We start from the raw sequence: 25,293 nt of genomic DNA, 5'->3' as shown, positions 1-25,293 counted from the left end.
TTACAATATATGTATTATATTTTCAAATCTGTTACCTAGGTGTGATTCGCGGGTAAACTGACCGCCGCGCGCTACTGACCTAAACTCTATTACGAGTTGGCGCGTAACTGTCCTGTAGGATTAAACCCACCCGTAGTTTTTCCTGACCGCGGCGCGCAAGTGATCCATGCCCGAAAGAATAATAGTAAGAACGTTAATAAAATGACATGGTGCCATATGTTCTTTGAGGCAAAACCGAGATAAAATCACTTCTTATAAATGCTGGAAATAATGAATAAATAATTGTAAATCTTTCCAAAATTATTCAAAATTATTATACCACTGGCTATTAAAAGACAAATAGTCAAAATATTTTTTAATATTTAAAATAAATAAGATCAAAGCTGCACCTTTTGAGCCCACATACAAATGTATCTTCAAATCAAAATATATACAATGCATGTATTATTTTTCTCATAATTTTCTAACATGAGTTGGCAATTGCCCCAATGAATTGCTCCGCGAATTTTGGGGCACCCAGTATATTAGTATTATAAAATGTTGAACAAGCTTCTTCTATGTTTTGAATGTTACAAAAGTGATCAATTTATAGGTTGGAGGCTATGGTAGAGTAAAAGAAGCTGGACTTTTAAGAAATTATTTGCTTTGGTCGTTCACTACAAAAAGTACCTACTGAAGAGTTGTTGATAATAATCTCTATGTACGATTACATATCGATGGCTGGATGATAAGCATTTTCATCAATCAGTAGATATTTTGATTTGGTCGGTTACTGTTACAGAATTAAAGTTAGAGAATAATTAATATATTTAATTGTTTAATATATGTAAATAATATGTGTATACAGCCTGTCCCAGAATTGCCTCCCCATATAAAAACAGGCATGTGCCGACAGCAAAAGAGACTCCAATATGACTAAAATAAATTTTTCTGAAGCTTACATGACAAAGTTATCAAGTTTTCAATTGCACCAACCCAGAAACTCGTCCTCAGGTAATCGGACAGGTTGCTAGACAGCAAAAATAATTATCGATACCGCAAGAAAAATTGCTGTCATCTTACTTTGACGATGCTCTACTCTGATTGGTTAAGTTTAGGATGTCTTTTTTCGATTATGGTTTGAGATAAGACCTTTTTTCTTTAAAATTCAGATTATGACTATTATCCAAATACTCCCTTTTTTGGGACGCAGTTCTGGGATACCCTGTATATATGCGGATTACAGTTCTAAGCATGTTAGCTTTGACACAAAAGTACTTAGTTTAGATGGTAGTTAATAGAATGAAGAAGTGGATAGGCCGCTCCACATAATCCCAAGAAATCGTCTGTATCAAACGACCAAACTGCAACACCTCCTAGACTCATTTCTTTGACAAAATCAGTCTACAAGAACTTCCCAATAGATTTAATCCCATTTAATAAAAAACTTACTTTAATTCCTATAGACTCAGTGTCCTCGTAGGTAATCCACTGATCTCCATTGATTTTGTAGGGAATTTTCTGCACGTCATCCCATATGTATTCCCATTCGGAGCCTAGCTGACAGATCTACAAAATTGTGTTTAAAAAGAGAATTAGAAACTATTTAATCTACCTATCAAAAGCTGCTTTAATTTCTTGAATTAATGTACTTACGACACTAGAATGTTCTTGCTCGCGAATCTGATGGAGTGAATTTAAGGTACTGGACGACTCATAGGTCAAAATATTAATCTGATCTAAATTGCTGAAAACAACAATAATTATAAAAGTTCTGTTGAAGTGAAGAAGATTACTTTGAAATGGCTCTGACATCGGGGTAAGAGATGTCCATTGAATACTTATCTGCCGTGACCACTGCGCTTAGAATGTATCCCTTCGCGTTTAGAGCAGTTTTCAACTCTCCCAAAAGTGTCACGAAATTGATCTAAGAATGTGTCAAAAATATTACTGATTTCCTTGTTATTTATCATTACAGGATCATTTTCGGGATCGCCTCCACATTGGCCTGGGTACTCCCAGTCGAGGTCCAGACCATCAAAACCATGCTTTTCCATATATTTCAAAACGCTCTGAACCATCGTGGCACGTTTTTCTGGGTCCGCAGCAACATGAGAGTATTTTGTAGATCCCTCGTTCCATCCACCCATGCTGGCCAGAACTTTAAGGTTTGGATTTTTCTGTTTCAGGTTCATCAAATGTTTTACTTCTTCTAAAATGTTACAACAAATTTGTTTCACTGACTTTTCAAATGTTGACAATAAAAGTACTTACCCAAAAGTGTTTGTTCCCAATCGTCTAGAACCAAGACGTTCCCATTTTCGTAAATACCAATGTATGCGTAGTTTATGTGGGTACAGAGTGTAGGATCTATGTTGGCAGCTTGGAATTTTCCGATATCTGGTCTGTAGATCGTCCAACTGGTGAAATAGCATACCACGCGAGCTGGAAAATTGTTCAAAAATAATTCTAATTTGAATTGTTACTATGTACTTACAATGTGACGAATGTGCAAAGGAAATTCTTAAAACTAAAAGTGTTATTAATGTCACAGTAGCCATTTTTCCATACATTTTAGAGGTACTCCTAATGACTTGTTTATTAAAGTTTACTAGATAGCAATTTATTTTTATAAATTTGTACAATAGGAAGCTAAAATAATCAGAAGCTTTGACGATAAAGTTGACTGAGCGATAAATTATTATTATTATTAAATTGATGAAATTTTAGCAAAGGATGTTCCATTGTAGGTATTTATCTTTATTTCAAAGAAATAGGATATATACAGACTGTTTTCAAAGTTGAGGCGTTCCTTGTAACACGAGGTACTATACATTATTCTTAAGAATTTTAGCCTAAATCTTCTTAGTAAAATGTTTGTATTAACGGAGATAATTGATTGTATATTTTTATTGTTTTCTAAAATGTTGACTTCGGTCCTGTCTATTTCTCCTCTGTAACTGACGTGACCCAAAATGGTGTCTTTCTGGAATCGCTCTGCGTACTCTCTGGACGCCGCAGCTGCATTCTGATAACGTGATAACATTGCCTATACATTAGCAACATATCTGTGAGCTCATTATTTTCGTAATGATAAAGTCATTCCGAATAATTAGCCGACAACTCTGACAGCATTTTTGATTAACGTCCATGGTCATTTGATTTTTTTTTGTCAATTCTAATTTCTAACAAATCAGCGCAAATTTGAGCAGGACCGGTTTCAAAAATTTCAAAAAAATTAACTTATTGTATCTTTATTGCCGTATAGATTTTACTGGGATGATTTTGACTAAAACTATTTAGTACAATGCATTCTATTACATGCTAAAAGGAACGCCTCAACTTCGAAACACCCTGTATAGCCAAGGAGAGACAGAAATGGAAATAATTCACAATTACTCTATGTCCAAGGCAGGAATATTTACTACTATTACTAGATACTACTACTACAACTGCTATAAATAACCGTTTGAAAGTTTTTGGGAGTGATGAAAAATACTGCCATGATTATTATTGAAAATTGTGAGCAAAATGGAATAACAACTTGTCATAACATACTGAAAGGAAAACAATTAGTGGTAGTTAGTTTTTCAACGTCAAAAAAAAGTATTGTGCTGCGAATTGTGATTAGATCTAGATGCAATACTTCACTTGTAGAACCAAAAATGATACAGCGGAATCACTTGTCCTCATCCAAAAAAATCGAAAACAATTACGCCTTGAAGAAGATCGTGGCTACGGTTCAATTCATAATAGATGATAATACTCAGTTTGTTTCGTTCAAAACAATAGTGAAATTTTATCTTGCTATTTACAATTAATAGACAAACTCGAAAAATAAATGGATCAGATTTTGCCACATCTTATCTTTTCGCTTTTACATTCTGTCTTTTACTTTTAAGTATTTTACTTTCTAATTAATCAAAAAGGTATTGACAGCAGATTGACATTTCTCTCATGTTTAAGATACATATTACAAACTTATTTCTAACCAGATAACAATAAATTTTATGCTGACAAATTAAATCTGGCAACAAATGGAATGAAGACTCTAAGTTAGAGCCTTTGCTGCTGAAGGTATGCTCCAATGGGCCTCTAAAGTAGGTACAGTCGATGGACAAATAAAACTGGGACAAAAATGACAATCACAGAAGTCAAAATTTACAAATTTGCATCGTTTAATTACGGCTTAATCACAAATAGGTTAACTTTGGTATGACATATTATATAGACACTGACAAATATATTGACAATTCAATGGTCTGATTTACATAGATTAAGTTTTAAGTGTCCCAGTTTTATTTGTCCATCGACCGTACTATTGCGATCATTAAATTTTGGACATAATTTTTCTGTCATATTATAAAAAATATTACTCTAAGGGCCGATTTCACCAACGGCAGTTAACGTTAACCGTAGGTTAAAATGCTTCGTTACTAGAGTTACCTATTGTTATAACAATGTTTTCGTATATTTTAATCTATAGTTAAATTTAACTCACGTTGGTGAAACCGGCCCTAAGACATGCTTTATTGAAATTGTCACACATGAAATGATGAAATTGTTGTCAAATTTATCTACAAATTGTCAACATGAGCGATGACAAAATATCATGTTTATAGTTTTTATTTATTTATTTTCTATTTTTTATTAATTAAAACCTCGTTCTATTCCATTTGTATGATTTTTAAAACCTCTTGAATGTTTTGTCGGTAAATCTGACATTTACACAATCAAAATTAAGGTTATTAAATTATTAAGGTCGTTTTAGAATGTATGACAGCACAATGACACTAGTGTCCAAAATTTATTGATCGCGACTGTACTAATTACAAATTTGAAACCTTTACTTTAGTCTCGCAGTACCCTAAGTCAGAACAAATATTACAGATGTTTGGAATAACTTTGCATAACAAGGTTTTATTTCAAATGATCTCAAATTGTTTTTGTCTTGTACCTACATATTAAAAACGAACGTTTATGTTTATTTTTCAAAACTTCACATGTTTCTACTATTTTCAAAATAATTTTTAAAAGTCACCTGTCTAGATACCTACCTCACACTTAACTTATCTTATCACTTTATCTAGTTAATTGAGATCATTTTTATCACACTTTCATTATTACTGGAAATGAAATTCTTATATTATCTGCACTTAAAATAAGTGTTCAAGGGTTCTAGTACTATTCATCCGTTCAAACCCTTTTAGTGTTTCCAAAAATATTCAAAAAGTACAACTCACTTTATGGTAAAACTATCTAAAAAATAAAACTTATTTATATTTTAAGAAGAATTTATTTGTTTGTGGTACAGTATTATTAGTTCAAATTGTCATTGATAGCCTTGAGAAGAGGATATTTTCCATCCCCACACAGTCCAAGGAAGTCGTCAGTGTCCAAAGACCAAACCATCGCTCCACCAAGACCCAGTTGATTAGCAAGTTCAATTTTCGACTGAATAGACTGAACGTCATCATAGCCAACCCATTGGTCACCTTTAACCTTGTGTGGTACCATCTGCTCATCATCCCAGAAAGTTTCCCAGTCGCCATACAAAGCACAAATCTGTCAAAATAATAAATGAGATGAAAATTAAAGCAAAATAAGTTGTACCAAACTTGCCTCATTGTATCCCAACATTCCAGCTTCTTCTGTGTAAGGTCCTTGTTCCCCGGTGCCATAAACAGGAGCGTAGAGCTCTGTGTTGGATGGGTCGGCCAAGGTGAAGGTGCGACCGTAGGTACCGATACCCATGTTGATTTTCTTAGGGTCGGCTCCCAAATCAATCCAGTGTTGAATACCGGCAGCCTCAATTTAAAAAAAAATAGTTTTTTTAAGGGTAAAAATCAGATAACTTACGACGTTGAGAAGTTTTTGGTCTTCGGTTTCATCAAGATGAGATGGGTACAACGGAGCATTGTGTCCAACAAAGGTCTCCCAGTCGCCGTGGTAGTCGTACGTCATCACGTTGATCATGTCCAGATTGCTGTAAAAAAACAGAAATGTTAGAACGATGCTTTTGGGAAGAAATTCCTGCTTACTCTGATACACCTTTGGCGTTGGGGTAAGATATATCGATGGATCCTACACCTCCAGAAACGGCGGCAGAAAGAATATAACCCTTGGCATTCAAGGCTGTCTTCAGCTCGCCCAACATGGTGATGAAGTTGTCCTAAAGTCGTCTATTAGAAAAGAAATCGTGAGGTTATTCAACACTTACAGGATCAACATCTTCGTCTCCTTCCCTTTGACCAGGATACTCCCAATCAAGATCAAAACCGTCAAATTCATTCTCGTCGAGGAAACTGAGTACACTATCTACCAAGGTAGATCTTTTATTGGCATTTTTGGCGACTTCGGAATACTTGGTCGATCCTTCGTTCCATCCTCCCATGCTGAGAATAATCTTCAGGTTGGGGTTCTCATCCTTGAGGGACACAAGATGTTTGAGTTCGTTGAGACCGGTGATTTCCCAATCATCCAAAATGGCAATGGTACCGTCTTCGTTAAGGCCGACGAAAGCGTAGAGAATGTGGGTGCAGAGATTGGGGTCTACATTTTTGGCGGCGTATTCTCCATCGTCTGGTCTGTAGATGGTCCAGCTGGTAAAGTAGCAAACGACGTTACCTGAAAGGTACAAATGAAAATCCATCGAAATGGGAACAATGTAATACATTACCAGCTGATGAAAGTGCCAGAGAAGCAGTCAAGAATGCTAAGATTGCGACCAGTTTCATTTTTGCACCGTGAGATTTCGGTTTGAAAATTATTTTTTTTGGGATTTATTTATAGGAAAAAAGTGATCTCCTTCTACTCTTCCTCGGTACTTCAACAAGATAAGAAGTAAAAATGTTTGGACAAATTTGTTCTTATCTGATATCGTGTAGTGTTTTCTACTCATTCAATTGTATTAAAATCAGGTAAACAAGTGTACTCTGAATTTAGATTTTTTTTTTAATTTATTTTATGCAGCATATTGAACCTTATTCGGAGTGAAGGAAACTTACCAAATCCTCCAATCGAATATCTAAACATATTTTAAAGAATTAAAGCTTGAATTTTGCTCACAAGGTAATGTTCATTTTTGTTAATTAAGTTCATTGCGGTGATCTAAATTTAAAACACCAAAGTGTAAAGTGAAGAAGCGACGATTTTAAGAAGAAAAGTCGTATTATATAATCATATTTGGGGTGTCTGTACTGTGGAGCACCATTGCAAAAAGAAAGAAAATGAGTCCATCAGGACAACGCTCTCGTCCACAAAATGCTGAATTTCCACGAGTACTATTAATGCTGGTTGTAAAATATTGGAACACTCCTTCTATTCTCCACATCTAGTCCTCAGTGTGCAAAAAATCACTTCGGCATCGTTACTTCAAACTGGTGTCTTGAGTGATTATAAATTCCTTAATAAATTTTCCTATACTTTGCGTAAGTTGCTTTATAAGTGGCTTCTTCTACATTTATTATTTATTATTTATTATCGTGGAAAGATCAACATCTTCATCTTTAGATTAAATCTTGATCATGATCACGGTAGTGGTTACTATTCTTGACATCATTTACGCGATCAGTACATTAAAAACAAGCGTGAATGCTTATAAGAATAATTTTATTTGCTTTTCAGATAAAGATGAATATGTTTACAAAGGTTAACGGTATTTTTAACACTGAACTTCTGATGCATAATTGCAGATATTCAGCTTCGGATCGTAGACCAAACCGTGATTGCATTTGTATGGCGTTTTGGTGAAACCATCTCCATTGGGCACACAATAGTAAAATAGAGTACAATTATCTGGATCCCGAATGTAACCCTCCTTGACGCAAGTAGTACTTGGTTGCGGTTCAGGTTCCGGCTCGGGCTGGGGCTCAGGCTCAGGCTCAGGTTCGGGTTCAGGTTCTGGCTCAGGTTGGGGTTCAGGTTCTGGCTCTGGTTCCGGTTCAGGTTCTGGTTCGGGCTGAGGTTCCGGATCGGGCAGACTTCCGGTACTCTAATTTTATCATTAGTAAAGAAAAAAGAAATAACATTCGACTTACTCCCAAAGCGTCGTTGATGGTCCTAAGAAGTTGGTTTTTGGTACCACTCAAACCTTTGAAGTCGTCCGTCTCGAGGGACCAAATCATCACACCACCAAGATTTAGAGATTTGGCGAACTCCACCTAAAGCAAAAGTCTGTCAAATTTATTTCTTACAGATAAACAGAGATAGATACCTTAATAGCAATTGATTTGGGATTATCGAAACCGATCCATTGGGTGCCACTGTACATGTAGGGCGTCTTTTGTTGGTCATCCCATACAGTTGTCCATCCACCACTTTGTTGGAGTTCGATGATCTAAAACAATTTTTTATATTCAAGTGCACTACATTGAAATATTTGATCCCTTTCTGGTACTCTTTGTTTTACTTACCTCATTGTATCCCACCATTCCGGATTCACCAGTGTATTTCCCCTGGTTCCCACCTCCGGTGGCAGGAGCACCTAGCTGATTGTTGGCCGCACTGGCCAACGTGAAACTTCTTCCATAAGTACCCAACCCAAGAACCAGTTTTTGCGGATCAGCACCTCTAGCAATCCATCCTCTGATCGAGGCATCAACGTTTAAGGTTTTCTGTGCGTCGCTGACATCAATAGACGAAGCATAAAGTGGGGCATTTTGACCAGCAGCTTTGTCCCAAGAACCGTGCAAATCGTACGCCATAACGTTGATAAAGTCCAAATATCTGTAGATCATTATCAAAATTAAGAGTCACAAAATGTTGTACAAGCGTACTTGCTGAGGGCCGGAACGTCGTAGGAGAGGTCGACCGAATTGGGCGCCGCCGCCACCGCCGCCGTCAAGAGCAATCCATGTCGGTCCCACACCTCTCTGAACTCTTTAATCAACGTCACATAGTTTTGCTGAAATACAATTGAATCAATCTTGGGACATTTTGTTGTGGAAGAGTAAAACCCACGATGTCAGCCCACACTCCTCCGTTTTGGTTGGGGTACTCCCAATCCAGATCGAAACCGTCGAATCCCCAGGTCTGGACAAGATTCAAAGCACTGTTGATTAGATTGGCTCTCTTGGCGGGATCTGCCGCGACGAACGAATAATTCTCGGATCCTTCGTTCCAGCCACCAATGGCCAAGAGTGTCTTCAGGTTCTTGTTTGTTTGTCTGAGGTCGTTAAAGCGTTTCAGGTTTTCTAAATGTGGAAAGTTTGAGATTGCGATGTGAGGGATTTGATGGAGACTTACGTAGATCGATGTCTAAATACTCATCGAGGAGTCGGATGTTACCGTCTCGTTGTATACCAACGAAAGTGTAGATCATGTGGGTGCAAAGGGTTGGGTCGATGTCGTCGACGGTGAATTTACCATTGCCCCAGCGGTAGACCGACCAGGTGCCCCAGTAACAGACCACCTTATCTAATCATCACAATTGGACAATTGATTAAAAAATAAATAACATTATGCAACCATCTATGCTTCCATTTTTTTTATTTAACTTAAGTACTGAGGCTTTCGTTAATTCGAAATATTTTACAATTTATTTTAATAATACACAAATAGGTGTTTTTTAAATTTACCATTACTACGAGTAATTAAATCTATTAGCTTATTAGGCTAATAGAAATAAATATCCAAAAATACACATTTCAACAGAGTGCACAACAAAATTTTTAACAATGTTATTTATTCAACACGTGTATAAGGCACTACTATTTTACATGTGGGAAGTTTGCATACACGAACGACTCATTGCTTATAAAAAATACTCCTAATAATTCCTAATAATAATAAAACTTCAAAATATAGATCAAGTGGCATTAATTTCTGTCAGTGTAACGTAGGTAAATCACTAAATTTATGCTCATTTATTACTTTCATGTCATTAAATGACAACAAAAAATTCTACTATGACTTTTTTTGACCAATTTTTTCGTAAAATTCAGTAGCTCCTAAACTTTTTTTGAAAAACTTTTAGCCCCCTTTTCTCGAAAAATATTGTATAAGGCATTATTGGCTCAATCATTACCTTTTGTGGGGTTTTGTCACAGGTTAGAATATCTGCACAATTTTCAAAATCATTCTGAATAATCATAAACGTTGAAAAAATTGACTTTGATTTAAAGTGGCAAATTATGTTTGAAAACAAATTAAATATGCAAACACGTACCTGTAGCAGCTGAAACAATTCCAGCGGTGGCACAAACCAGCACTAAGGCCAGCCAAGCTTTACCCATCCTGAAAATAATTCCCTGAAAATCGAACAAAAATATTACAACTTTACAATATAAGAAAACCGTTAACGTACCTGCTATTAATTCTTGAGTGGAAACAATCAAATCAATTGCCAATTCCCTCACGCGTGCCGCCTTTTATTTGAAAATGTTTATTGCTTTAATCTGCTTGAACCCAATTTTTTCCACGTCATATCTCTTTTTTACAATTATTTGAAAATAAAGAGTAACCGAATATATATTTATTGGGTGTCATAAACACTCGATTACTTATTATAATTTGGCTGGATAATCCAGTTTTATGCTTAAAAGAATGATTTCGCAAGAGAAGAGTGTTTTCTTGGGTTTAAGGTCACACGAATCAGAAATGGAAAAGTACATGTTTGACAAACGAATCTAATATTAAAAATATGTATTTCGATTTTTCGCTTGCAATTGGTAGCATTTATATGCATCATTATAAAATGTTTACATTCAGTAGTTATATTGTTATATTGCTTCTTATAAATGTAGTCGTAAAGAAATTAATAAATACGGTAATAAAGTCATCTTCAGTTATCAGAATTGATTAAATACACAGTCATCAGTTTAGCGGGAGGGTATATTTTATTTTCTCTAATTTTTTTTACATCTCATTATTCTTTCTGTAAATATATTTGCTTCCTGCTGAGAAATATTTCTAAATTTATACAGTGATTCTTCACTATAAAAATTTCAAATTTTTCAACAGTTTTTTGTAATGACTTTCTAAAATGAAAAAGATTAGTAGCAAACAGCAATTTTAGAAATGATAGTTCGTTCTGAACTATCACATACATGTGGTGGTTTTCAAAAGACTAGACGTTCTTATGCCACAGTATTAGTATTCACAGTGATTTAAAATTCTCAATGCTGTATCAAAATATAATTGGAGCTAATGAAATGAAAAATATTGTTAACTACTTTTTCTGCTTTTTAAATCATTCTTAGGCATCAAAACAAGCGATAATCTGAAGGAACTAAGTCTAAAAATCATTAAATATAGGTAACTATTACCCCTTAAACCATATAATTCTTCTGTTGCTATGTGACTTGGTATTGTCAACAAAATTCAGATTTCTTCATCAAATGTAAACATTTCTGTTACAAATTAATCTTAATACCCCAACAGACTTGTTGCTTCTAAGGTTTGTTTGCATCTACAGGGTGTTTTCGAAGTTGAGGCGTTCCTTGTAACACGAGGTACTATTCCGGACACGGAATCTTGGCCACAACTGACATTTAACTGACAAATATGTGTGAACTGGCCTTTATTGAATATAACCCAACTTTTGACTCGATAATACTATTTCCTTGCTTTTTTGATGTTACAATAAAAACTTCAAAGTGATTTTTAATAATTGTCACTTATTAATGACACTAATGATTGGTTTAAATCATTTTTTTTAAGAAATGTCAAAAAAATGTTGGCCAAGATTCCATGTCCGGAATAGTAGTATACATTATTCTTAAGAATTTTAGCCTAAATCTTCTTAGTAAAATGTTTGTATTAAGGGAGATAATTCCTTGATATTTTTAATGTTTTGTAAAATTTTGAATCCGGTTCTGTCTATTCCTCCGCTGTACTAGATTAATAATAACTGACGTGACCCAAAATGGTGTCTTTCTGGAATCGCTCTGCGTACTCTCTGGACGCCGCAGCTGCATTCTGATAACGTGATAACATTGCCCATACATTAGCAACATATCTGTGAGCTCATTATTTTCCTAATAATAAAGCCATTCCGAGTAATTAAATGACAACTTTGACAGTATTTTTGCTTATCGTCCATGCTCATTTTTTTTTTTGTCAATTCTAATTTCTAACAAATCGGCGCAAATTTGAGCAGGACCGGTTTCAAAAATTTCAAAAAAATTAACTTATCGTATCTTCATTACCGTACACATTTTACTAAGGTGATTTTGGCTAAAACTCTTTAGAACAACGCATACTATCACATGTTAAAAGAAACACCTCAACTTCGAAAACACCATGTATATTCCATTATATTAAGAACATCATTTTCTTCGGACCAAATTCTTATTTTGACTGTGATAAAGGTGTAACCTCGTAATTGACCAGCGCTTAAAGTTATTGTAAAAGACTTTTCTTAGTGGAATCTGATTGAGAAAGAATTCTTTCAAATGAGAAAAACGAAATGAATAGAGAGAATTTTTTTTGTTAAGGACTTGAGAAACCAGTTGATCAACTTTAGACAGTGTACCTGACCACTGAAATGGGTAGAACTGAGTATTTCAGTAAATTTTCGAATGGTACTCTGTTGAAGACTTCATCAGTGAACTATTCAGGTCTTCAGGGTGTACCCTTACTTCCTACTTTAGGTTTTTAGGTTGAAAACGTTGCAACCATCATTAAATGCGGCCTCTCAATTATGGTTCTCTTAGCGTAATTCCTGTACCTACATGTTCTTTTTACGACAGCAACTGTTGCTTCGGTGACGGAACTCTGCGAATGCAAATTTTTCTTTTAATAAATGGTTGCATCAAATGCATAAATGTGTTGAACTGAGCGATGAAAACAAAAATAAAAATGACAAATAATATTTGTTTTTTTTTTATAGAGAACACCACTAATTTACTCCAAAGGCATCGGTTGCTAAATAGATAACAATTATTGGATTTGCTTCGGAAATTTACCACAAGGGTAATTGAGCAAAGAGGAATTTGGGGTGAATGTTGCTAAATTAATAGTACACGAACAGACAATTATTATCCTAATGAGTTTTGTCTTGGAAATTCGTAATATAACTGCTAGAAGGCCTCAAAGTCTTAGATACATTTTAAGTTCATTTGCTACAGCGAACTCTGTAGACATAGTAGAATGATGATGTCATTCTGATTTGTGCCTCTAGAGCATATGTATCAAATATGATCATGTTGTTACGTATAGTTCTTTAGCAAATTGCATTCTATTGCCAAAATGTAACTTGCTCTATCTCTGTGCTACGTATGCGTATGCATACGACTTATAATGCCATGACTGCTGAAATCAGAACTTTTAAGTATAATGCTTGATTAGTGTAAAAAAATAAACAATAAAATCTGACCTGACAGGCATGCGCACTGAGCCAATAAAGGTTAAATTTTGACAACAGGATGCGATTTTCTCAAAAAGCACACCTGATATTATGAGCATATTTGGCACATTTGCTCTAGACAAATAAACGGTCATGATGACATCTTGAATTGGTTTCAAGCGTGTTTGTAAAGGGCGCTGCGGTAAATGTATCTTAAACTTTGGAGTCCCCTAACCTATCCTAGGAATTTCAGAGACAAATCCGTCTGATATTGTTAATTCCTGCGAATTCTTTGTGGAACTGATGCAATAAAATATTTCTTAATTCACTTGTAAGGGTTATTCTAAATGATTGTACTCGAAGTAGGCCATGCCCATGTTATTACGTTTTTGCCGCTTTCATGTGAACTGTCAGTTGTGTCGCTGTCACTGTCACTTTTTAGGTGAAAAGTGCGGTGATGAGGATTTTATTTATTTTTGTTAAATTAAAGATTGAATCCAGAAATATTGAGTTGTTCTACAATCAATTTTAAAAATATTTAGTTGTTTTGCACCCAATTTAACACATCATTTTGATGATTTTTTTATGTGGAGCGGCAACCATAAATTTTACATTCAGTTTTCACGCCTACTTCGACTACAATCATTTAGAATAACCCTGTATATTATGTTACGAGGAGCAAAAATGGAGTTTTATTTGCTACGGCTGGTAGATTGGCTGCCGAACGCAGTGAGGCAGATAAACCAGCCAAAGCCCATAAAACCATTTTTGCTCCGAATAACATATACTATTTTTTCTTCAAACCTTCAGAACAAATTATTTAAGAAATGTTAAGAAACCAACTATGACTAGTAGGTATAAACAACGCTATGAACAAAATCCGAGATAAGCATCCGTCTGTCAACCCGTTTTATTTTGGATATATTTTGTAAGTACGTTTTGCAATAATGTACAAGTTTCTTAATTAAACCTTATTTATTCACTTCAGATTTCAATATCTCACATTCAGACACGAATTTGTTACAATTTGAGGTAGGAATTTCAAATGATTTAGCTAGTTTACTTCACAGCCGCTCATCAGCGGAGATAATAACTTCACGGACGCTGGTCAGCTCGTTAGATGCCATGACAATGAAGTGATACTTTAGCATTATCAATGCAGCAGTATAATGTCATTTAGAGAGCGGATTTTATGCGAAATGCATATCGCTTATTTTCAATAATTAAGCAGTTTCCTTCATTTGTCAGACGAATGGCACCAAAAGTGATCATTTGGTGTTAATAAATTCTTGCATATTTAGCATATTTAATGAAATGATGCATATTTTAATTTTTCATGCATATTTCGCCTTTTTATGCATATTCTAGCATATTTTAGTACATTGCAAATTTTTTCCACGGGATCTGTTTTAGTAAAAAGCAAACGTGTGTTTTTCATCTTGCTGCAAATCTGAATCATTAGTAAAAACCTGTTTAAGACCCCAACATCTGCCGGCCACACGGAAAAGTCGACACAAACCCTGCAATAAACAATTTAAGCATCGGCATTTTTTGATCATCCACTTCCACTTTTAATTTCTGGAAAAAAATTTCGCAATTCATGAACAAAACGTTCTTGTACAAAATTTAAGCTTTCATTCGAAAACAATCATCTAAACAAGAAGTCTAGATTTGAAGTTTTGCTAACGTTAAGCTGCCGAAAGTGAAAAACAATTTGGTTACGGTGTGGATCAAAGATATACACGAGCTCCCTATGGGTGACGAAAGGGTGTTTTGTACAGCAAGTGGAAAATGGTAAGTTACCTACGTTACGTTATTGTTTGTTGTGGTTTTCATAAAAATTTAAAATGATGAGGTCATATTAATTCAATTACTGTTGATTATTGTTTTGTGTTTGAATATTTTAATTTAAGCTTTTACAAAATATCTTATGAAAAGTTCTAAATGTAATACATATTACGAAATTAATTTGATTTAGAATCTTAATTTTTTGAATGTTCAAATTTTTTTAGATCATAATACGTGAACGAAAATTTTAAATCACGCAGCACATAATGGGAATTAGAAACCTTGAAGAAAACCAAACTTGCTCAGTTACTGTTACGAGAATCGTTACTTGAGGAAACCTCTAGAAAAAATGAACAAGAAAAATCCAATATTTCATTATGTAATCCTCTTGTCAAAGCCAATATTCCGTTTAAAAAACTTCAAAATCCTAGTTTTAGGTTATTCGATATACTTGCATATTTTGGATTAATGGTGCATATTCCAAAGATTCCAGTGCATATTTCAAAGGATTTGACTGCATATTTATGCGCATACTTTGACATTTTATACTGCATAAAATCCGCTTAGTCATAATTTACGGACGTTTGAAGAAAAAATAGTTTTATGTTTGAAACCCGTTCGTTTTTGTTGTTTTGTCGCTGGGGATTTAGATCAAAGTTGCGAGATGCAGTATCGAACCCGCGGAGGGGGACTGGAGATGATAGTGCAAACAATATTGTTGCAATAGTTGCAACATGCGGGCGGGCCTTATCATCTTATCAATTTTTTCCACAAATTCAAAGTGTTTCCGCGGAATGTGATCTTTCACTAGTTGATAGGAAGCACTATTAAAATAAGTTGTAGCCACTGTGTCGCTCTTGCACACTGTGTGTGTCTTTATAATAAAAAAATATTTTTGTCATGAGTCATGATTCACTATCATGATTAAGTACCTACTGCTTGTGCGAATCAAAACGTGAAGCACATAGCGTACTGATCTACTGTTATCATTTCAAAAGTTTCTGTTGTTGTTCTTTTGAAACAAACAGAAAACTTATGCTGACATATCATTGTCCCGTCAACTGAGATATTTTAAACTGTAGAAGAAAGAAAACAAGACCATCATTTTCGCATAATACCAGAGTCAAACAATTAAAACTACACAAGTGCCGTTTTACAAAAGAACAGAAGTATAGTGTGTTAATAATTTTGGGTCGTGCCAGAGACATTGCAGAAATCAAATCAAGGTGTCATTATGATTGCCTACTTCCCTAGAGTACATGTGTCAAATAATATGGTCATGATGTCGCATGTGGTTCTTCCGCTAAAAATTCTACAGGGTTACTCTAAATGATTGTAGTCGAAGTAGGTCATGCCCATGTTATTACATTTTTGCCGCTTTCATGTGAACTGTCAGTTTTGGCGCTGTCACTGTCAGTTAGCCATCATTTAAATGTCAGTGGGCCGTATGATTTCCCATTCGTTAAGGCTTTCATTAGCTAAATAATTGATTAGACAAAGTGAGAGTATATGCCAAGCACTATGTTAGACAGAGACAAAACAATTTAACGACGTTCTTTAACTTTAATGAAAGGGAAATCATACGGCCCATTGTCATTAAAGCATTAATTACACATTTTGGATTTAGATGTGACAGAAAAGTGAGGCTAGTGTTTATTGCTGAAACTTCATTCAGATTGACAACTGTAATTCTGTAAACAACATAGCGTAGCATTACTACAAGCAGGAATTAATTTGCAAGGCTACAATGGTTTCCTAAATAACGTGAAACAATTGAGATGGAGAGTTTAGTATTTTTCACTACGTTATGTTTTGGAATATTTTTCTGGTGTAAATGGCCCGCTATTAACTGCTTCTAGACAACATAAATTTCATACGCTACCTTCCTTCTAGTTTAGTGATAATTCGGGCTTTTCTCACTTTAATGTAACCACGGAAACAAAGCTAACATTACATGGGGAAATATTAGGTGTGCGCTATTTTTTTTAAATCAAGTGTACATCGAACACTGGATACATACGAGTAATACCTGCTAATGCACACAGAAATAACAAATCCCTCTGAAACTAGACGAATAAGAATCAAATGTATATACAGGGTTATTCACGTAAGATGACGAGCCTGACCAGGTACAAATACAACCCAAAATACACTTTACAAAGCATTCATTGTGTTTTGGTATTTAAAAATTATATGAGGAATCCAAGTAGGTACAATGAGGGACTGCAAAAAGTGTCAATGTAAATGCACCTTTACCGTCATTATGATTGATATTTTCAAAAAAACTGTCAAATTAACTTAAGCTTGGTTGTGAGTAGCTAAGGTATGGTTTAGAAATTTTGACAACTGAATGACATATCTGCCCAGTTTTCCGTGTCCCCAATAGTATTCTATTAATTTGAAAGGTATATCTGTCATTGCATTTTTCGTTCATATTTAGGATTTGAAAAGGTTTTCGAACGATGACAGAACCGATATGATCCTACTTACCCATTACTTTTGTTATTTTAATTGCTTATTATTGTTATTAAATCATATTTTGCTGAGAGAGTTATTTTTCTGTCAGAACTTGACATTCATTAGGCCGACGTTAAAAGCTGTCAATGTTTTATGCACATTGTGATAATGACAGATAATATAATAATAGGGATCGAGATTGCTTAGTGAATTGTCTTTTGGGTTGCATTTTTACCTCGTCAGGCTCGTCATCTTAGGTGAATAACCCTGTATACATATACCATTCACGATTGTTTAAAATTCGGACTATCTATTAAAATCTGGCATTTTAGTTGGCAGTATTGTGATTTGTCATAATTCATAATAAATATGTTTTAGGTTATAATTCAACCGAAAACTGCTCCGAGGTTATTACATTTTTTAAACAATTGACGCATTAGGAACAATAATCGTAAAATTTTAAGTGAAATGAAACATACATATTTGTAGGGCAGTTCTGTAAATTATTATTAACTAAATTAATGACGAAATTGACAACAATGCGAATATTTAAAAACGAAACGTCATATGACAGGACCTGACGCCAATCTAACAAAAAAATATCTTGGCCTGCTGCATGTTTAAAATAATCGTGAACGGTTTATATGTTCAGTTTATATTCCCACTAAGTTTTAACTTTATTTAGATAAATACATTTTTTTTTTGAAATTGCAGACTTTATCTTTTGAACTTCATAATAGTACCGGATCATCAAGAATGACTGAATCTATTGGTCAGCAATAAAATTTTGAATGATTTTGATTGTCAGTTTTGACAGTGTTGACAGACAAATTTCAAATTTACCATTAAAGGTTCATTTTTGTAATAGCATAAACATAACTGACATAACAATTGTTTCATTGCTAACAGACTCAGTTATTCTTGATCACCCGGTATAATGTTATTATGTAATGTACTATTGCGGGCAAAAAAAGTGGGACATCAACGTCCATTGTCTTGACTTTTAATGTGAAATAACCCTTATCTGATTCTAACCTTACTTTGAATTGAGTGACAATAAAGCTTGAACTACATCGAATTTTTCAAAACTGACAGAACTTTGATGTCCCACTTTTTATGCTCCCAATAGTATAAATACTCGTAATTGCAAAACAACTGAACATATTAAGTAATGTTTCAAATTTTTGAAATTCTTTCAAGTAAGATATAAATTTGTATGTACTATATTTCACGATTGTTATGTTGCATTTTTTGATAAGGATGACGAACAGGTAATAAGTGATAACGATTTTATTTCACTTTTATTGAATTATAGCACCAGTAAAACTTCCGAATTTTATTCTACCCACCTCTAATAATACCAATCTTATTTTATTGAAAGTTTAAATCAAAATTTCATCGTTAATAGGTACCCATAAAAGTGAAGGAGTGTCGGTAATGGAATAATCAAAAACTGCGACGCTTACAAAATTGTTCTCGTCCATCTTTTATTAATAATGTGTCGCCGGTATCGTGAAAATTAAATCACTAATTAGAAACTTTTTACTCTTGACAAAAGGAGATAATGAAAATCTTTCAGCAACAGCAAAATGACATTTAATTGTTCCTTTGTTGAGCTTTTTTCCTGGACGTGCTTTCGAGGCGATGTAAAGGTATCAGATAACGATGCCTTTTTTAACTTTCCGAATTTAATTAAGTCAGTATAATTAGAATGTAAGAGTTTTATTTAGCAGATGTATCACTCTGAATTTATTAAAGCTTTTTGAGTGTCAGGTTTAAAATTATTATCATGCTTTAATCGACTTACAACCTGTAAAGTTTACGGTTTTTCTCATAAGAGTCGATTTAAATATTGGAAATGGTTGCGAATAAAATTGTATCCTGGCGCCACATAATCCTTAAATCCAACTGCAGCAATTACTTTACAATAAAATACAATTTAATGTACGTCAATCCGATTAAACAGGTAATGACGGTGCAAAGTGACAAAATAAAATTTTAAAATGCACTTAAAAGTCGACTTGTATTTGCAAATGAGAATTATTCTGTGAAGGCTACACAGTTCTACGAGTAGAATTGTAGATTTCTAGATTTGGCAAATTTAATCACCATAAATCAACATCTGAGAGAATTTCTGAAATATTATATTTAGGCGGATGGTGGAAAACTTTCTCTGGGAAACAATAACGTAAGACATAAATAAAGGATTTTTTTCTATTAGTATATAGTACCGTGCTTTAAATAAATTCGGAATTAGGGTAGGCTGTGATTTTATTATGAAATTTACAACATGCAATTTTTAAAGACACTACAGCAGTGACATTTGACAGTACAGTACACGTGTTTATTTTGATCGTGACATAAAAATGTATAAAGGAAACGTAAAATTCAAAACAAATTAAAGTAACGCTTAAGGTATAAGATTATATGGCCCTTTAAAAGTATTTGGCCGGAGATAAACGTTCCTTTTGTCGCAATTGCAGTAGGCGGTCAGCCCAACCATAACAATCATGCTTCAAGCAATTCTCTGTTGTGAATTCCAGAGCCGGCCTCAAAACAAATGCGTACCCACGAAATTATATTTATTTATTAAATATACAATACTATTACAAATCATATTTACTGTTTTCAAGACACAAAGTACTAAAGGGAATTTCGTTTCAGTAACAAAATTTACAATAAACATCAAAATTATATTCTTTCACAAATTTTTAATCCCTGCCTTGAACAAAGGAAAAGGGATGCAGCTGCACATGAACCCGTAATTTCCCGACTCGGCACCCCCCACTATGCACCACTTTTGGTCACGTGTCAGGTCAGGTCAGGTCAGCTCAGGTCAGGTCCCCTCCAAGGAGCCGTGAGACCTTGTCGTTGGTGGAGGGGCTTAAGTAACCGGAGTGATGCTCGGGGCGATGCCGGCGGGAGCTTCGCGCTCCTGGCAGGGTCACCCATGCCGGCAAGGGTCGAGCGGACCGGCGAAAAACAAAGGACGGCTCAACCCTCAGGATCCACCACGAAAGTCGTGGCACGGGAACTGGCGAACCCGGGGGAGATCCGAGCTACGGCTTTGGTCGAACGCGGACCAACCGTCGTACACCGTAACCGCGGCTCACACCTCAACAACCCTTGCGAGCGTGGCAGGGGTACGTCGTGTGAGGACTCGCGGCCGGGGGGCTTGCCTTAACCGGCCGGCCCGCGAGGAGGCAACCTCCATAAAATAACCGACAGCGAAGTCGCAAAAACCTTCGGGGCACCTGGCGCACCCAGTAGTATGAATGCCTTCTCCCAGGGATGGGCGTCACCCTGGGAGTGACCATTACTTCGTCCCATTTCGTGGGAACAAAAATGAGTACCGAACAAAATAAAAAAAGCAATACGGGTGAGGGAGCACCACAAGCTCCCAAAGATACGATGTTAGCCGAGACTCCGGTGAAGGCCGCAACTGAGGAACAGACGCCCAAGAAATCTGTGGAAGAACTCCGGAGGAGTCAGATATTTGGACGACTCTCCGTCCAAATTTCCCCCCCTAAGGGCACATCCACACCCGCGGCAGAGAAACTGTCCCCGGGTAATATAACCACGTTTGATTATAAGTGGGACCACGACGAACATAAGTCGATAAAAAAGAGGAAAATCGAGGAAACCTCTTTAGAGGAAGAGCTGAGAGATGTTGAAAAGGCAAGAATCCTACTTGCAAGGAAATATAAACAGCTGATAACGAGGCTCGAAAAAGAGACCAAGGCGCTCTGCCAAATTGTTAGAGAGAATCAAAATACCAATAGAAAAATCAAGGAAGTCTCTTACAAACTAGAAAGTACGGTGAGCCAAATGAACACCGAAGAAATGCATGAGTTGCTGAACACGTTGGGACAGGAAGGGATAAAGAAAATGGCACCTGATGTACCTACGCCGCATTGCGAGGAATGTAGGAAAAAATACCAGGAGGAACAGGAGGCTCTGAGAAAAAGGATCGCGATCTGGAGTGTCTTGACCAACAATCCCAGTGCGGGGCAACTGACGGAGATAGTCACTACAGACTGGCCTGATGAGCTCTGCAGTAAGTCTAAACTGGTGGAGGGGAGTATTCTCTCTCCCGCAAACGAGAGGGATGTCATCGTAATAACGGGGACACAGAACATGGAGAATAAACCTCTTATTAAGGCTATCATTGGTAGACAACCCCATATGGAGAAGGCTATAATGGAAGTGGCCAAGGAGGGGAAGGTTGTGTACGCAAGCAATACATGTTCAGTGTCCACGGAAAGCGGGACTCACGGGGAAGAGGTGCAGAGATACACCTTCATAGCAGGGGTCGACGACCGGGAATGCGGTGAGGAGGAAGCCGACCAACGTCTGGTAGGCGTGCTGCAGAAGCTGAAGGGCATCTGCAAACTCCGAGACTTGAGACGTCTAAGTCTTTCAGTGGCTGACCTGATGACCGGAAGTCGATTGAGAAAGCTCATCGAGTACGTCTATCAAGACGAAGAAGTCGACATAGAAGTATACACGGGAGCCAGGAAACGGGTGGACCTAGTTCAAGAGTAGAAGACAGTCGGTGTCGAAGAGTGGAGGACAGTGAGCAGAAGCAGGGAAAAAATTGTCGTAAAGAAGGTGGGAAACGAAAAGCAGATGACCTACGCGGATCTACTGAAAAAAATGCAGAGCACCATTAAAGTACGAGACCTTGGGATTAAGATCAAGAACATCAGGGAGGCCAAAAATGGAAATATCGAAATAACAGCTGCGGGGAAGAATGAGGGAAAAGAAGCATTTATCAAGCTGATAGAGGAAAAAATGCAAGGAACGGTCGAGGCGCAAAAGATTAAGCCTAAAAGAAAGATCTTCATCAAAGATCTGCACGAGACCACGACAGGAGAAGAGGTACGGGAAACACTGTCCAAATTTTTCGGGGAAAAGAGAGTCGATGCCAATGACATATCTGTATCCATGGCGACGAAGCCGAACAAAGGAGGGAAACTCTTCGCCATCGTTAACCTTCCGATCGAAGCGGCAAACATACTAATGAAAATGGCCAAACTGACTGTCGGTTGGAGTGAATGTCGAATCGAGGACATGAACACGCCGAGGAGATGCTACAGGTGTCTAAGGTTCGGACACGTGAGAGCAGAATGCAAGAGTGAAAAGAGCTTGGAGGACTGCTGTCTCAAGTGCGGCCGAGCAGGGCATACCGCAAGACTATGCACAGATGAATCCTACTGCATAGCCTGCGACGTAGAAGGACATAGTGCGGATGAGATGGCATGCCCCGAATATAAGAAGTTGGTGACGGAGAAGAGAGGAGGCAAGATCGAACAACCGACCAGGGTAGGAGACGTGCGAGCAATCGAAAGTAGAAGAGGCAGAGGCAGAGGCAGAGGAGCGTACGCCCAGACTAGGCTGAGCTTCCAAAAAACGAGGAGGAGGCGGGCACTTCGGATGCTCGCCAGAAAGAAGTGACGAAGGAACGGAACCAAAACCGAGTGGCCTCAGAGGGGGAGGACTCACGGTTCTCCGTCTCAAAGGCGGAGGTGGGGACAGCCCGAAACCGGACACAAACAGTGCAAGTGGAAGGGGAGGCCGAAAGGCTTTCGCAATAACACAGAAAAAAATTAAAGTGCTGCAGGGCAATCTGAACAGGAGCAAAAATGCCCATGATGTCCTACAGCAAACCATTAGAGAACTCAACACAGACGTTGTCATCATGTGTGAGATAAACAAAAACATAGCGAAGAAAGAAGGGTGGCTCATCGACTCGGAAGGGGACGTAGGCATCAAAATAATGATGTCTTCTCAAACAAGAAGAAGGATCTCAATTGGAAAGGGAGTGATTGGCGTCCAAATGGGAACGGATCTCCTAATTGGATGTTATATTTCTCCAAATGTAGACCTCGATTTCTTTGAGTCAAGACTCGACGACCTACAAGAGCTCGTAAAGGACTGTGTTGGTGACATTGTAATCGCCGGGGACCTCAACGCAAAATCAGCGGAATGGGGATCTCCGGTGGAAAACAGAAGAGGTACACTGCTATCAGAATGGGTAGCAAGGAACCGAATGGTAGTCCATAATCAAGGAATAAGACCCACTTTTATGCGAGGTAACAGCCACTCATATATAGATGTTACAATTTCTAATGGAAAAGCGGCGAAAAAAATCCAAAGGTGGCAGGTAATGGAGATCGAGACACTTTCGGATCACCAGTATATTAGCTTCGAAATTGAGGATAAACATAATCAACGATCACAAATAAGAGATGAGGCCGTAACGGGATGGAGGGTGAAACGATTGAACACGCAGTCGATGGCCCTAGCCATACAGAAAGAAATTACTCAAAGTGACACAGACCCGAAAAGATATACGGAAGCCCTCACAAGGGCATGCAATGTCCTGCTCCCAAAGAAGAAGCGGGGGCGAAGAAGAGAGGTATACTGGTGGTCTGAAAGCATTGCTGAACTAAGACGGAAATGTCTGAAGAAAAAAAGACAAATGGTGAGGAAAAACCGTCGCCAAGGTACATCCGACCAAGAGAAAAAACAAGCGCATGAATTATACAAACAAGCCCGGAAGAAACTGAAACTAGAGATTGGCAGAGCTAAGGGAAAAGCCTGGAAAGAGGTATGCCAAGAGTTCGAAGAAGATCCATGGGGACTAGGATATAAAATAGTCACCAAAAAAATAGGCAACCAGCCCCGCCCTTTACTAAGTGTAGCGGAAAAAAAGGAAATCGCCCTCAAACTATTTCCCCAGCAGAAAAGGTGTACATGGTACAGAGTGGTGGAAGAGCCCCCGCCCTTCACAACCGAGGAGCTGATCCAAGCCGGGAAAAAGACGAAAAGCGGGAAAGCACCCGGTCCTGACTGCATCCCTCCGGAAGTGGTAAAAATTGCTCTGCAAACTACCACTGATACAGCACTGGAGATGTACAACCAGCTTCTTAAGAGAAATGAATTCCCAGGTAGGTGGAAGGAGGCCAGACTCGTTCTTCTCCAGAAAGGTACAAAAGATTCAAACGGTAGCCAAGCATATCGGCCCATATGTGTTTTGGACGTATTAGGGAAAGTATATGAGCAGCTACTTGTTCATAGATTGAATGAGGAGCTAAGTGCGAAGCACGGATTAAGTAATTCCCAATATGGCTTCAGACAAGGAGTGAGCACCATTGATGCCGTGGAAAAAGTTTGCAAGACTGCAAAACAAGAAATGCAAAAGACCCTCAAGACCAGAAGCCTTTGTGCCATGCTGATGATAGACGTAAAAAATGCATTCAACTCGGCATCATGGCAGATGATTATAGAGGAGCTCAGAAGAAAGGGAATATCCCACTACCTTGTAGAGGTAATCAAGAGCTACCTCAGTAGCAGATACGTCCAAATTGATCAAACGAATAAGATAGAAATGACAGGAGGCGTCCCACAGGGTTCAGTGCTGGGCCCCGTTCTCTGGAATGTTTTGTATAACAAAATACTGGAGATACCGATGCCTTGAGGCGTAGAAATGGTGGCTTATGCGGATGATCTGGCTCTCGTAATTACGGCCAAAAAGGACGAAGAGCTAATGGAACTGGGTAACGAAGCACTCGAAAAAGTAGCAGAAGGCCTGAATCAATGTAGACTTCAAATGGCTCCGGAAAAGACTACAGCTATCATGCTCAGCGGAAGAAAAAAACATAAAACTATAAGTTTCGTGTTGAATACCCGAACAATTGAAGTGGGCAAAAGCGGAGGATATTTAGGGGTTACTCTGGACAGTTGTCTCAGCTTCAGGAGACACTTGGAGGACGTAA

General features: G+C 37.2%; 2 protein-coding genes across 2 annotated transcripts; both read right to left on the bottom strand.

Moving 5' to 3' along the window:
* Window positions 1–795: 795 nt before the first annotated feature.
* On the bottom strand, window positions 796–2,680 carry LOC138123480 (endochitinase-like). The gene is made up of 7 exons (XM_069038228.1): window positions 2,477–2,680; window positions 2,254–2,424; window positions 1,956–2,191; window positions 1,776–1,906; window positions 1,636–1,726; window positions 1,432–1,548; window positions 796–1,383 (listed from the first exon to the last, which is right to left on the bottom strand). Exons 1-7 carry the CDS (start codon window positions 2,550–2,552, stop codon window positions 1,258–1,260), a joined length of 948 nt encoding a protein of 315 aa, XP_068894329.1. The 5' UTR covers window positions 2,553–2,680; the 3' UTR covers window positions 796–1,257.
* A 2,572-nt stretch (window positions 2,681–5,252) lies between these two features.
* Window positions 5,253–10,412, bottom strand: LOC138123304 (acidic mammalian chitinase-like). The gene is made up of 15 exons (XM_069037944.1): window positions 10,286–10,412; window positions 10,148–10,229; window positions 9,226–9,396; window positions 8,941–9,173; window positions 8,757–8,884; window positions 8,394–8,706; window positions 8,195–8,317; window positions 8,019–8,141; window positions 7,648–7,972; window positions 6,659–6,757; window positions 6,200–6,606; window positions 6,021–6,151; window positions 5,839–5,965; window positions 5,602–5,787; window positions 5,253–5,544 (listed from the first exon to the last, which is right to left on the bottom strand). The coding sequence occupies exons 2-15, from the start codon at window positions 10,212–10,214 to the stop codon at window positions 5,299–5,301; spliced, it is 2,679 nt and encodes an 892-aa protein (XP_068894045.1). The 5' UTR covers window positions 10,215–10,229; window positions 10,286–10,412; the 3' UTR covers window positions 5,253–5,298.
* Between the last annotated feature and the right edge of the window lie 14,881 nt (window positions 10,413–25,293).

The sequence above is a fragment of the Tenebrio molitor genome, chromosome 2 (assembly GCF_963966145.1).
Source record: "Tenebrio molitor chromosome 2, icTenMoli1.1, whole genome shotgun sequence".
NCBI lineage: Eukaryota > Metazoa > Arthropoda > Insecta > Coleoptera > Tenebrionidae > Tenebrio > Tenebrio molitor.
Note: the sequence above shows the minus strand (reverse complement) of the source record. Positions and strands in the feature narration are given on the sequence as shown.